General features: G+C 51.1%; 1 protein-coding gene across 1 annotated transcript; it reads right to left on the bottom strand.

The window, feature by feature from the left end:
- Positions 1-1,560: 1,560 nt before the first annotated feature.
- On the bottom strand, positions 1,561-2,357 carry LOC128919252 (feather keratin Cos2-3-like). The gene is made up of 2 exons (XM_054224460.1): positions 2,277-2,357; positions 1,561-1,896 (listed from the first exon to the last, which is right to left on the bottom strand). Exons 1-2 carry the CDS (start codon positions 2,343-2,345, stop codon positions 1,561-1,563), a joined length of 405 nt encoding a protein of 134 aa, XP_054080435.1. The 5' UTR covers positions 2,346-2,357.
- Positions 2,358-12,571: the final 10,214 nt, after the last annotated feature.

Raw genomic sequence — 12,571 nt, 5'->3', positions numbered from 1 at the left:
GACATTCTGAACAGGCAGTTACTACTTATTCGCACAGCTTAACTGATACAGGCAACCCTCGGGCTAGATCTTGCTTGTATAGGTCAGCACAGCCTGTGTGGCCACGCTTAACATGTAACCATTTGAGTAAGCGTTCCCATTCCCAACCATCATCTACAATATCAATTTGCTACAGCGACGTGAGGCTATCTACCTGTTGGTTGAATTAGGCCTTGATCGAGGTCGAACAATCATGGCCCTTTACCCAACCAATGTGCAGTGCTCTCTGTCCTCCTGTTTCTAACAGTTGCTTACAACTATCCGTCTCCCAAACTGCGACCCTATTCACCTGGGTCAGCACAGAGCAGTGTTGCATCTTTGGGCACCAGGTCATAGTCCTAGGCCTGCCTTCACCCAAGGGGTGTTGGGTTCACAGGGACAGGGGACTCCAGTGAGTGGCCTGCTGTAGCTGATACCAATAGGAACTTGTGAACACCTCAGCCCTACATATCTGGGCAACAGATGAAACATGCTAGATGCTAGAGGGTGATAGAATTGCATGGGGAATCTGTCCCTGCTGCTCATGCCATGGCATACTGACCATGTTCCCTAGATCAGGAGATGGAAGGAAGGGGCTGGTGGAGTAGGGAATGTGGGCCATCCCCAAGGCTATTCACCCATTCCCAGTTCCTGCCATCCTTTGGGAACATGGTCTTCTGAGCCTCCTTGCCCAGCACAGCTCCACCCAAAGCAAGAGGAGCACTCTTCCCCAAGAGCTTGTGGGACTGCAGACCTCCCAGGCCTCCCACATGCCCACAGTTCCTCTCTGGAGGACAAGAGTTGTCAGGATTCCCTTTCACATGACATGGTCCATGGCCAAGGGGCTATTTCTGAGCAGAGCTGCAGCAAGGCAAGGACTGATGGCCGTTGGCTGTGGAGTAACCAGGGATGTCTTCTTCAGCTTTAAGAGGCAGTGCCTGAAAGGGGATTCCCTGCAGTGTGTCCCACCCTCCAATGCCTCTAGGAGTGATGAAGGGTTCCCCTGTGCCCTCACCTGATTCCTACCACAAAGCAATGGCTTTCTCCCTCCACAGTCAGAGTGCAGATGGAAAGATCATGTAAAGGGCACAGGCGGGGTTGCATCAATTGTTTAATGAGTCTAAAGAGGGAAATGAGGTCATTCCAAGTGGAGGCCCCCAGCGTGGGGAGCAGAAGGAGCAGACAAGAATGTGTTCCCCATTTCCTGTGGCAGAGTTCCCACAGGGCATCTGTTGACCTGCCCAGCAGAGAAAGGCAGGCTAGCAGGTCCCTCCAGGCTGATTTCTGGGGTCTTCACAACAAAGCTTTGAGGGAAGCACCGGACATCAAAGAAAAGAGAGAAAAAGGGTGAACGGAGGACAGGAAAGGTAAATATTGACTGTGTTTTCAGAGAGCCCAGGTCAGCGTATTCATGTCTGTCCTTGCAGGGAGAGTCAGAGATGGTCAGCTGCTCTTAAAACAAATGGCATGAAGTCGGATCCTCTGTCCAGCACCATGTTCTGAGTTCCAAGGGGTCCTTACGGGGAGCCATTGTCAGCATGTTTAGCAGGGGAGGCATCTGCTGCCACAGTAGCGGCTGGAAATGCAGGAAAGGTCACAGCAGCTAGAGGTGATGGGCACTCCATCACAGCTGAGGATGCTGCCAACGGCAGCGGTGGTGGAGGATCCCACAACGGTGTTCTGTGGGAAGGAGCTGAGGATGGGGCCGGGCAGGGTCACCATCACAGCAGGAGGCTCAATGACGTCGGTGGAGTTCTGGCACTGCCTGACACAGGGCTCATTGCAGCTGTTGGCCAGTGGGGTCGGGCCACAGGGCCGGCAGGGTTGGCAGGGCTGACACTGGTCATAGCAGGACATGTCTTGGCTTCGGAGGTGCACCTGGGAGAGAAGGCAGGGAGGAAGCAAAACAAGGGGATGTGTGAGGAGCAGCCCGTCACATCACCATGAAGGAGACAAACAACATGCAGGGCTGGGATACGGAGGCTGTGCCAAGAATGTGAGGACTTCTTGACCTCGTTCTGACAGGGCCCAAAAAGAGCCACCAGCTCCTATGCAGCTACTGTCTGGCCCGTGAGTCCAGAAGCCACCTCAGCGCAGTCCCAGCCTCCCTCCATGTCTAACCTTCTCCCTGCTTCCGCCTCCCATGACAAGCAGCCCCATGAGCTGGCAGAGAACAAAGCCAGTCTCAGCTGAGAGGTCAGCTGAAGTGAGACCTCCTTTTAGAGAAAGCAGAGAAGGAGAAGGGGCTTCAAACTAACCTGACTCCCAAGGAGAAGGAGGCAAGAGAAGTGGATGAGAGAGTGAGGCGCTGGGCTGGCTTTTATCATGCACCTTAACTGCCCCAGGCTGCCAGAGGCATCCCTTGTAGAGGTGATTCTTTGCTGACAAGCTCCTTGAATGCAAAACATCCCGAGCAATGCTATGAGCTATGTTTTGGCTTCCTGGATTGCTGTCTTTCCATTTCCAGCTTTATGCCAGGCACATTCCCCAGTGGAGGCATCTTTTGCATGACAGGATGAGAGCCCCAAGCATTCTGGTGCAATACATGTTGGCGTGGTCAGAGGACTCATCTCACATGCTGGAAGAGTCCAGGAAAGGTCACTCAAGACACACTAAACAGCCTGCTTCGACAACACCCACACATACTCACACACTAATCTAGACCTCTAGGCATCTAGAGTGAAATGAGAAGACTCAAGACACCCAATGAGAGGCTGCCTACACTGTCCAGGGCACAGGACACGCACTTCACAGAATCATCTTCTGCAAATCCTGTTTGAAAGAGCTCATTGTGGCTGAGGGAAGACTGATGTGCACTCAGGGAGAGCCAGAGATGCAGCTGAGGAGAGTAACATACCCAGCTTGATTCCATTCACCCACACAAAAGCCCTTTCTCTGTTATCCATCTGTGCCTGAGTACCAGGGACATGGATTTGGGGTTTAGCCATGGGATAGAGGTGTTTGTAGGCTCTGGTGGAAGAGCCTGTGGGTTCACTTCTGACCGTATGATGAAGCAAGCCATGTGCAGGTGACCAGGTAGGCAGGCCCTGCTGTGAGCTTAGTTCAGAGATCAGAGGCTACCATTGGTCAATTGCAGGATCGGTGTCTCCAGAAAGACGACTCATTCCATTTCCTGCAGGTGTCTGCTTAGGATGGGACAAGGCCCGTGAGTGAGCTGATGTCTCTTCACTTCCCACAGTCGGAGTCTGTAGAGTCTGTTGGAGTGGGTCCAAAGAAAGGCTCCAGAAATGATCCAAGGGTTGGAACACCTCTCATGAGAGAGCTGGGGTTGTTTAGCCTGGAGAGGAGGAGGCTCTGGGGAGACCTTCTCGTGGTTTTGCAATTTTTGAAGGTGGCTTATAAGAAAGAAGGAGAAAGATGTTTTATCAGGGCCTGTGGTGAAAGAGCAAGGGTTGGTGGCTTAAAACTGAAAGAGGGTAGATTTAGATTGGACATAAGGAAGAAATCATTGTATGATGAGGGTGGTGAGACACTGTAAAATGTTACCCAGAGATGTTATGGAAGGCCCATCATTGGAAGTGTTCAAGGTGAGCTTAGATGCGGCTCTGAGCAACCTGATCTAGTGAGAGATGCTGCTGGCCATGACAAGGGGGACTGGACTAGATGGTCTTTCGAGGTGTCTTCCCATGTGTGCAAATGCATACATGAGCACAGCAAGAGGAACATGTATGTGAGCATGAACATGCACACACACCACTGAGAACTACGGCACTCAATGCCAGCTCTCAGCCTCTCGGGATGACTCTAGGCAAGTCCTTCAGGTGCCACAGTCAAGACAATGAATCAGGCACCATCAGCTTTAATGAGCTCAAGACCTTGACGCGGGTTCAGTCAATTCTTTTCTCACCAGAAAAGAGAGAGAAAGCACAGTGGAGTTGAAGCTGCCATGACCTTTCCAGATATTGAGCTTCTCCATGCCCCAGCTCTGCGGGTCAGGCATAACATAAAATCTAGAGAACATCCATATTGCTGCAACTACAAAGAATCTCCACATTACAACGGAAAAAACTCCTCCAGCCCTCAGATCATCCCAGACGTCCTAAGTGATCTCTTTAAGGGCGATGTTGGGGTGTGGGACTTGCCCCAGCACTGTAAAGGGTACAGTGCCTCAGTGGTGAGCCTCGGACAAGCCAGAGTCCCCACAGGCTGCAAAAACTGGAGCACCAGAAATGACACGGATTGATCCCACTAAGAAAGTCACTCAGCATCTTCAAAGCATTCCTTAAAATGCTATTTACTAGTGCTAAGACTAGAAAGAGAGGACAGTATAGACAACCTTAAATCCCGTCAGAGGCTGGGAACTCGGAGCTGCTTTACATCACCTGCTCTCACAGATCGAAAGAATCACAGAATGGCTGAGGTTGGAAGGGACTCCTGGAAGTCACCTTGTCCACCCTCCCCACACAAGCAGAACCACCAAGAGGCAGTTGCCCAGGACCATGTCCAGGTAGTTTTTGAATATCTCTAAAAAGGGAGACTCAGTAAACTCCCTGGGACACCTATGCCAGTGCTCAGTCACTCCCACAGCACAGGACAATGTGCTGCCCCCTCTCCAGGGCACAGGTCGCTGGACTGATCGCATCCACAGAGGATTACCCAGTTTTGGTCAGTCGAGTATTAGAGCATTGTCTTCAAAGGAAACAGTTCTATTCATCAGTTCTACTGTCAAACACCACAACCCTGCCAGCTGTTTATTGGATGTGAACAAATACGAGCAGCTTTCCCATCCCTGTTTCTTAGGGTGCAAATCAAGAGGTTGCGCAGAGGAGTAAGAATCATGTAAAGAACAGCTGCTGTTCTGTCCAGTGACCATTTGGAGGTCACTTCCCATGATGGTGAAGACACATGGGCCCTAGCAACAGACCACAGCAGTGAAATGGGAAGCACAGGTTGAGGCAGCTCTGGGCCTGCCTTCTGCACAGCAGAGTCACAGGGTGGTTCTTGCTCTGCACCTGTAGGAAGTGAGAATCAAGATGAAGCAGTGGAGGGTCTCATCATCAGTACTGAAGGTAATCACGGCCTTGTTGGCACAAGTGCCAGCACAAGCCATGTCCAGGGCAGCTTGTGAATCAGCTAAGAAGTGGAGGATGTGCTTGGGCCTGCAGGAAGCCAAATGGGAGGTGAGTAATGCATGCAGAGAAGGAACCGGGGAACCAGCCGGCCATGTGCCTGCCACCAGCCAGATGCACACAGCCTTATGCACGATGGCCTCATAGTGCAGTGGGTTGCAGAGAGTCAAGCAGTGGTTGTAGGACATGAAAGTGTAGAGAAAGCATTGAGCACTTCCCAGGAGCCAGAAGTACAGGTGGGCCATGCAGCTGTGGAAGGAGATGTGTATGTCCCCTGGCCTGAGAAGCCATACAGAACCTTTGGAAGGAAGGCACTGGAGAAGAGAGACTGCAACTTTTGGTCTTTGGTCATTCAGAGCTACAGTTCATCCACCATAATTCCATCCCAGGGAGAATGTGGGTAGGGCGATTACCGTCCTTGCACTTGTACAGTTTGTGCCAAGGCAACTGGATTTTCATGGTGGGAAATAAGATATGAGACTGTGGTGGCTGCCAAGAGGTAGTTCCACCGATCATAAGGAAACAAGGTTGCTCGGAGCCCCGTCTAACCTAACCTTGACACTTCCAATGATGGGGCTTCCATAACATCTCTGGGCAACATTTTACAGTGTCTCACCACCCCTATCATACAAAAATGTCTTCCTTATATCCAATCTTAATCTACCCACTTTCAGTTTTACGCCATCGCGCCTTGCCCTTTCACTACAGGCCCTGGTAAAAGGAATTTACATGTTAAAAAGTGCTCTCCCTCCAAGAAAGGCAGCCAATTCCTGAGTAAAAATTATTTAGGGGGACCAATGAAGCAGTCAAGAGCTCTGCACCTGCCTTCAGCATTCATGGGAAGTGCACCCAGTACCCTCATCCTTGCTGATCTTCCCGTTCTCCTGCACGGTCTCTATCACAGCAATTTGATCTCCTTCAGAAATCAACTGTCCCCACTTCTGTGCTGACCACTCTCAGCTCCACATGCTTAGCTCCAGTTTCGATCCTTGATACATTCAGCGGCATAGACGACTTTACCCTGCTGCTGCCTCCAGGCCATGGCCCCTAAATGAGGTGGTGGAGGGGAGACGTCGACCCAAAGGCTGTTCCCTGCATGACCACTCCTGCTATTCTGCCAGCAAATCATCTTCCAGAGCCCCACACCCTTCACCCCACCACCCCAGAGCAGCTCCAACCATAGTGAGAGGAACACCCTTCCTCAAGAGCTCATGGGGCTGCTGAGTCCTCAGGGCCTCCTGCCTTCTGGGCATTTGTGGGCAGAGATACCAGCAGGGCAAGGCTTGATGGTCACTGGCAGCAAAGCAGCTAGGGATGTCTTCCTCAGCTCCAAGGGATGGTTCCCAAAAGAGGAGCCAATGTAGGGTGTTTGAACCGTTCATTTGTCTGTGACTGGAGCAGGGTTTCCTTGTGCTCTCAATCCCTTCCACCCCTTCTCCTTTGGCATCTTGGGGACCATCCAGATAGGGAAGGACCACATGGAGGCCAAGCTTGAATGCAACAGAACTTTAATGAGTCAAAAGAGGGAAAGAAATCTCTGCCAGTGGAGGCCACCAATGCATGGATGCCCAGGGGCAGCTGTGAGTCTTTGGTCCTTGACTGTGGAGATGTTTCCTCATCGTGTCTGTCTGCCTGCCCCATAGAGGATGAGGAAGACAGATGGTCCCCAACAGGGTAGCCTTGTGGGAACCTTGCTGCTAAGGGGATGTGAAGCAAACAAGGAAAAGGGAGAGAAAACCAAAGTCATTCAGCTATGCTGAAAGCAACATTGAAAACATCAATCCTTTGCCCAGCACCATGTTCTGAGTTCCTCAGGGTGTCTCCCTGGGGTTTCCCCAGAGTCTTTAGCAGGGGAGGCACCTTCTGCCACTGTAGCATCTGGAAATGCCAGAGAGGTCACAGCACCCAGAGGTGATGGGCACTCCATCACAGCTGAGGATGCTGCCAATGGCAGCGGAGGTGGAGGATCCCATAACGGTGTTCTGTGGGAAGGAGCTGAGGATGGGGCCAGGCAGGGTCACCACCACAGCAGGAGGCTCAATGAAGACAGTGGAGTTCTGGCACTGCCTGATGCAGGGCTCATTGCAGCTGTTGGCCAGTGGTGTCGGGCCACAGGGCCGGCAGGGCAGGCAGTGGTTGTAGCAGGACATGTCTCAGGGCTGGAGGTGCACCTGGGAGAGAGGATACGGATAGTGAAGACCACATGGGTGAGTGAAAAGCAGCCTGATTTCCCTGTCACAAAGAACCTAAGGCCACTACTGAGTGGAGAGCTGAAAGCTCAGCTTGAAGCCAGATGGTCCCATTTTCCTACAAAGAGGAGCCTGGACCATGGAGGACATTTCCTAGCACATAAACTAAAAGATCCCTCTGCCATGTCCCAGCCTCTCGCTAAGCAGACGCTCATCCCTCTTCCCTCTATCATGACAAAAACACCCAAGCCCCCCAGCACAAGCCAGAGCCAATATCAGCTGAGATGTCCACCAGGAGAGATCTCACTTAGGAAAAGAAGGAGGATGAGCTTCAGACTCACCTGGTTCCTAAGGAGAAGGACGCCAGAGACCTTGGATCAAGGAGGACCTGAATGAAAGGAACATGAAGCCTGACTTTGCTGTGCTGTGAGTGGAAGGATAGACCCTGTGGCCTTCACAGGAAAGCCAAACAGCTGATGACCACTTTGGACCTGAGCCCACAAACAACTTCATGTGCCACATTGGAATCTCAGTCTGAGCCCAGCAGCTCTCCCTGGGAGGAAAGGGACGTTGGATTCAAGACCACATCCCCCAAAGCCAGCTACTGTCCCACAGGGCTGTCCAGTATAGACCCTCTTTTTGACAAGGGCTGTGCCCAGTGGGGAAATTTTCTAAGGCCATGTCCCCTCCTGAATATCGATCAGCCTGAGCTCACATCCAGCTTGGAGACAGTACAGCCAAGGGCTTTCCCCCTTGCCTTTGAGAGACCTCAGTGAGATCAGAGCCAGGGAGCTCTGCTGGGAGAGCTCAGCCAGGGCAGGTTCCCCTCTCTGTGGAGCTGCTGTTTCTGAGCTGAGGCTCTAGCGTAGCCACGATAGCTGACTTTTCCTTTTCTATTGCTACCTGAGAGCTTCCAGCAGAACCCCGTGCCCTTCCCTTCCACATCTGGTTTTAAATGTCCAAGTTTCCAATGAGACATATTCGAGAAAATAAGAGTACTGTTAAAATAGCAAGCACTTGACCTCCAAACCTTCCTGCCATGCCCTGCTGCTGTGCCGTTTGCCCTCCCCTTGGCTCCTTCCAGAACACCGGCGTCCCCGTGGCCGAGGTGCCCGTGCCGGGGACAGCCCGCGCCCGCCCTAACCTCACCGCCGGTGTCGCTGCGGGCAGCTCCGCTCCGGCCGGTCTCTGCTGCGGCGCCGCCTTCCTGCTCGGGGCGTAGGGCTGAGCCCCGGGCGGAACTGGCGGAGGCGGAGAGGAGAGTAGAGGAGGCGGCGGAGAGGAGGGGGCGCGGCCGGAGCGGAGAGCCGGGGCTGGCGGTGGGCAGCGAGGCGCGGGCGGCGGAGCGGCGGGATGCGGCGGTGCCGGGGCGAAGGGCTGTCGGGGCTGGCCGTGCTGCTGCTGGGTGCGTGGAGCTGTTTACTCGGCGGCGGGGGGCCGGTCTGAGGGCTGTGTGGGGCCAGGGCTGAACCTGGGGAGGCCCTGGCACGTCCCTGACTTCTTCATGTACTTCTCTAATCATCCTCCCATCCATCTCCCCCTCTGTTACATCACACATTCCATGTGAAAACTCAGTGTTCAGTTCTATGTTCAGCTCTCCCTATTTCTTTTCTTTCATCTGTGTCTTTCCATATAACTCATATAACTCATGGAGTCATTCCTTCCCCCTTGCTACTTTCTTTCCTGTATCCCCTTTTCTTCTTCAGTGACTCCACCCTTTCACCTATCATTCATGCATTCATCTCTCCATCAAATATGAATGGACACTTCCATTAATGCACATGTTGACATCCTCTGGAAACACATCTAATTATCTCTAATTGTTCCTCACTGCTTCTAGTAGATTTGTTCTAGGAAACAGTAGCAGGGCTGGGCAGAAACTTTGAGTGTTTTTTCTTCTTTATTTCCTCAGCAGTGGCTGCGGGCAGAGCCCAGGTGCAGCAGGAGCCGTCGGCAGAGACCCCCGAAAGCACCGGCATCAACATCACTTGCTCGCACCCCAACATACAGACCACGGAGTTCATCTACTGGTACCGTCAGCTCCCGGAACGAGGCCCTGCATTTCTCGTGCTCACTCGTAAAGACTCGAAAGAGCTGCGGGACCCGCCGGGGCGGCTGTGGGTGTCGGCAGACCGCCGCTCCAGCGCCCTGTGGCTCGCCCGGCCCCGGCGCGGGGACGCGGCCGTGTATTACTGCGCCCTGGGAGACACGGGGAGAGGAGCTGGGGCTGCGGCCGGGCAGGAACCGGCGCGGGCGGGGCCGGGCGTGTGTGTCGGAGCCAAGGGGACAGCCCCGGACGGGCCCGCCAGGGGGCGCTGCCGCTCCGCCCGGCGGGGGCGCCTCGCCCCAAGCGGCCACAACTGGCCCAGGCTTGCCGAGGCCTCCCAGCCCCCTCGCTCCCGGGAGACGCGCTCCCGACTCCCACGGAGTCAGTGGTTCAAGCTCCCCAGCGGCAGGAGAAGGGCATGTCGAGGTCAGAGGCACGTTCAAACGCTCCCCACAGGGGCTCAGTGGTGAGACCATGAGCTTGTTTGACAGCATTCAGCACATCTGGAGTTGAGGCCCAGGAGACAGAGCAAAATGCTTGGCCTGGGCACACTGAGCGCAGCCTCAAGGCATGCCAGGTTCCTCCTTGAGGAGTGAGTCAGAAAGGGTTTTTGCTGAGTTGCCCTCAGGGGCTGGAGGTCTGAGGGGAGTGAGAGCTGGCAGGAGGCCTCTGGCAAGAGACTGTGGGCTCCAGCCAGTCCCTGGGGAACGCTGTGTGGCTTGAGCAGCTGACAGAGGTGGTCAAACCAAACCATGGGCAGAGGCTTCTGAGGCACAGAGGGAAGGATCAGCCCTGCTCCCTGTTCCAGCTGGACTTGAGAAATGTGTTTCCAGGCAACTCTTGGCAGGTGACAAAGAAGGCAGAGTAACAGGTGTGGCCAGGCCAGCACGCGCATCAGACACATGTTCACACACTTTTAGTCCCTCTCATCCCTTTCTCCATCTGTCTTCCCACACTTGTTTTAGCCCAAACTGCTTTGATCCTTCCATTTTCCTGTGTTTGCTGCTTATTTTACGCATCCCATGTCATGTGCAATCCAGGAAAAAAACTTTTCCACTTCATCCCATAAGGGGTTTGATCCCCGTGTAGGTAGAAACACCCGGAGCTGAGAGGCAGTGCTTCTACACCGGACTATGCCTGAAATGATGCTCAAGCACCTTCTGACATGGAGGGCTGTATGGTGTATGAAGGCACGGACTCCGGCTGTGATAAGCACGAAATCATTTATTGCTTCTCAAACCTCGGCTTTTATACCCAAGCTCTAAAATTTTCCATGCACCTGCTAGACAAGTAAACACATATTTCAGATCACTAACCCAGTTGCCTTATTCAGTTCCCACTAAGATAAGTACGCAAAGCTGTTTTCTGTTCCATGTTTATATTGGACCAATTCCTCTTCATTTCGTCCATATTGACATCTGCGTTCCTTTTTCTGTGTGCTCTGTTTACTGTCTTTGGCCGTACGCAGGCCTCTGCTTGTAGATCTGCCACAGATCCCCCTTTTTTGTTTAACACCAGACCATTTATTAACAAGGTCACCATGACTCGTGTTTCTACTCGTCGTGACGCTCTTAGCAGGTTATGTATCATACTAAAAACAATTAAAAACAGAATCAAAAAGAACCCTGCTAGGCAATAAATACACAGATTTTTAAATTTAGTGCAGAAAGCAATATTTTTGATTTACCCATGAGAAATCCTTTTTTAATGTTTCAAATGCATTGCAGTTCATTAAATCTTGAATTTTTAGTATTTGAGCTTTTAGTTGATCATGTAAAGGACGAATATTTTGTTGCAAAAACATGTCAAAACCACCTTGGAGATGGTATTTAACCATTTCCAAGCCATGTAGCGACGTATTCCAGGGGACAGATGTAACACAAAGTCTTTGAGAGTTGTACCCCCAATCACAATACAGAGAAAGATGTGTTTTTAATGCATTTTGCCGATCCCCTATCCATATTACTGCTGCTTCTAAAGCTTGTAATCTGGCTAATATTTCTTCATCTATATGTTCTTGCGTATCTAATTCTTCAGTTACATTAAATAAAGTTTCTCCTACAAGCTTAGCAGTCTGGACACATTCAGTAAACACAGCAACAGCTACAGAAGCTGAAGCTAAAATAACAATTGCAGATACTATTGCAAAAATCAGCCATCCAAAAAATCGTTTAGAGCGTCTGCGTGTTTGGTTTATTTCTTCTTGCAAAATTCTGCTAAAATGTCCTAACCCTCCAGAACCTTCCCATTCTCTGGTAAGGTTGATGGGCAACCACGCTTCCACTTGTTGTCGCAATAGAAGACGACATGAAATATTATTGATTATTGGTTCTTGTGTAGATATATGTGTTTTATACCATACTCACATTAAATTTACACAATAAGATTGATTACATTCTTGTACACTTGCATTTTGAGCCAAAGCAAATACATACAGCTGAGAAGTACAAATCATTACAGAATCTTCTTGCTCACAACTACTATTTGTTGTAGTATTATCTGTGGTTAGCTTATGAAGACTTCTGTTTACAAATACAAATCCCATTCGCCAGCCCTCAGTATGTAGTCCAATAAAAAAAGAATCTACATGAGACAGAAAAGAGATAAGCGTTAAAAACTGAAAGATTAATAAGAATACACATCCCTAGGTATGCCTGATTTTACTCATTGATCAGCTCGAGTGGTTCCAGCCTTCCTTTTCCTGTACTGGGCTCAGCTGATGAGCCGGCTTAACGAATTTTGCAGGAATCCAGAAGGAATCTGAGGACAAAGACACACAAGCATACCCTTGACCCCATGTTATCAGGAGGACTGGTCCTTCCGAGCGCTTATAATACACCTTCAGTTGTTCAGGCCATTCAACAGTTCTTCTGAAATGTCGCTCTACTGTTGTGGATGGCAAAGAAGACATCTCTAGAAAATTTAAAACATAAGTTGCTTTATACAGTCACTCTTGAGGTGTCATACCTACGGGATTTCCCCTTTTTTGTTTAGCAAGTATGGCTTTTAAAGTATGATGCATATGTTCCACAATTGCTTGCCCAGCTGGGGAATGAGGAATACCGGTGACATGTTTAATACCCCATGTCTGTAAAAAGGCCTGTATTTTAGCGGACACATAAGCTGGTCCGTTATCAGTTTTTACAGTTTTTGATACTCCTGTGACTGCAATGCCTTGCAACCAATGTTCAATAACGTCACGAGCCCTCTCTCCTGTATGAGCAGTA

This window comes from Rissa tridactyla, chromosome 19 (genome assembly GCF_028500815.1).
Source record: "Rissa tridactyla isolate bRisTri1 chromosome 19, bRisTri1.patW.cur.20221130, whole genome shotgun sequence".
Lineage (NCBI taxonomy): Eukaryota > Metazoa > Chordata > Aves > Charadriiformes > Laridae > Rissa > Rissa tridactyla.
Note: the sequence above shows the minus strand (reverse complement) of the source record. Positions and strands in the feature narration are given on the sequence as shown.

What these genes read in the sequence shown, in the direction of transcription:
- LOC128919252 (XM_054224460.1), bottom strand. Translation starts at nt 2,345, where the DNA reads ATGATAAAAGCCAGCCCAGCGCCTCACTCTCTCATCCACTTCTCTTGC. An exon ending in TCCTTCTCCTTGGGAGTCAG is followed by an intron (nt 1,897 to 2,276) that starts GTTAGTTTGAAG and finishes CTTCTCTCCCAG; the next exon opens with GTGCACCTCCGAAGCCAAGA.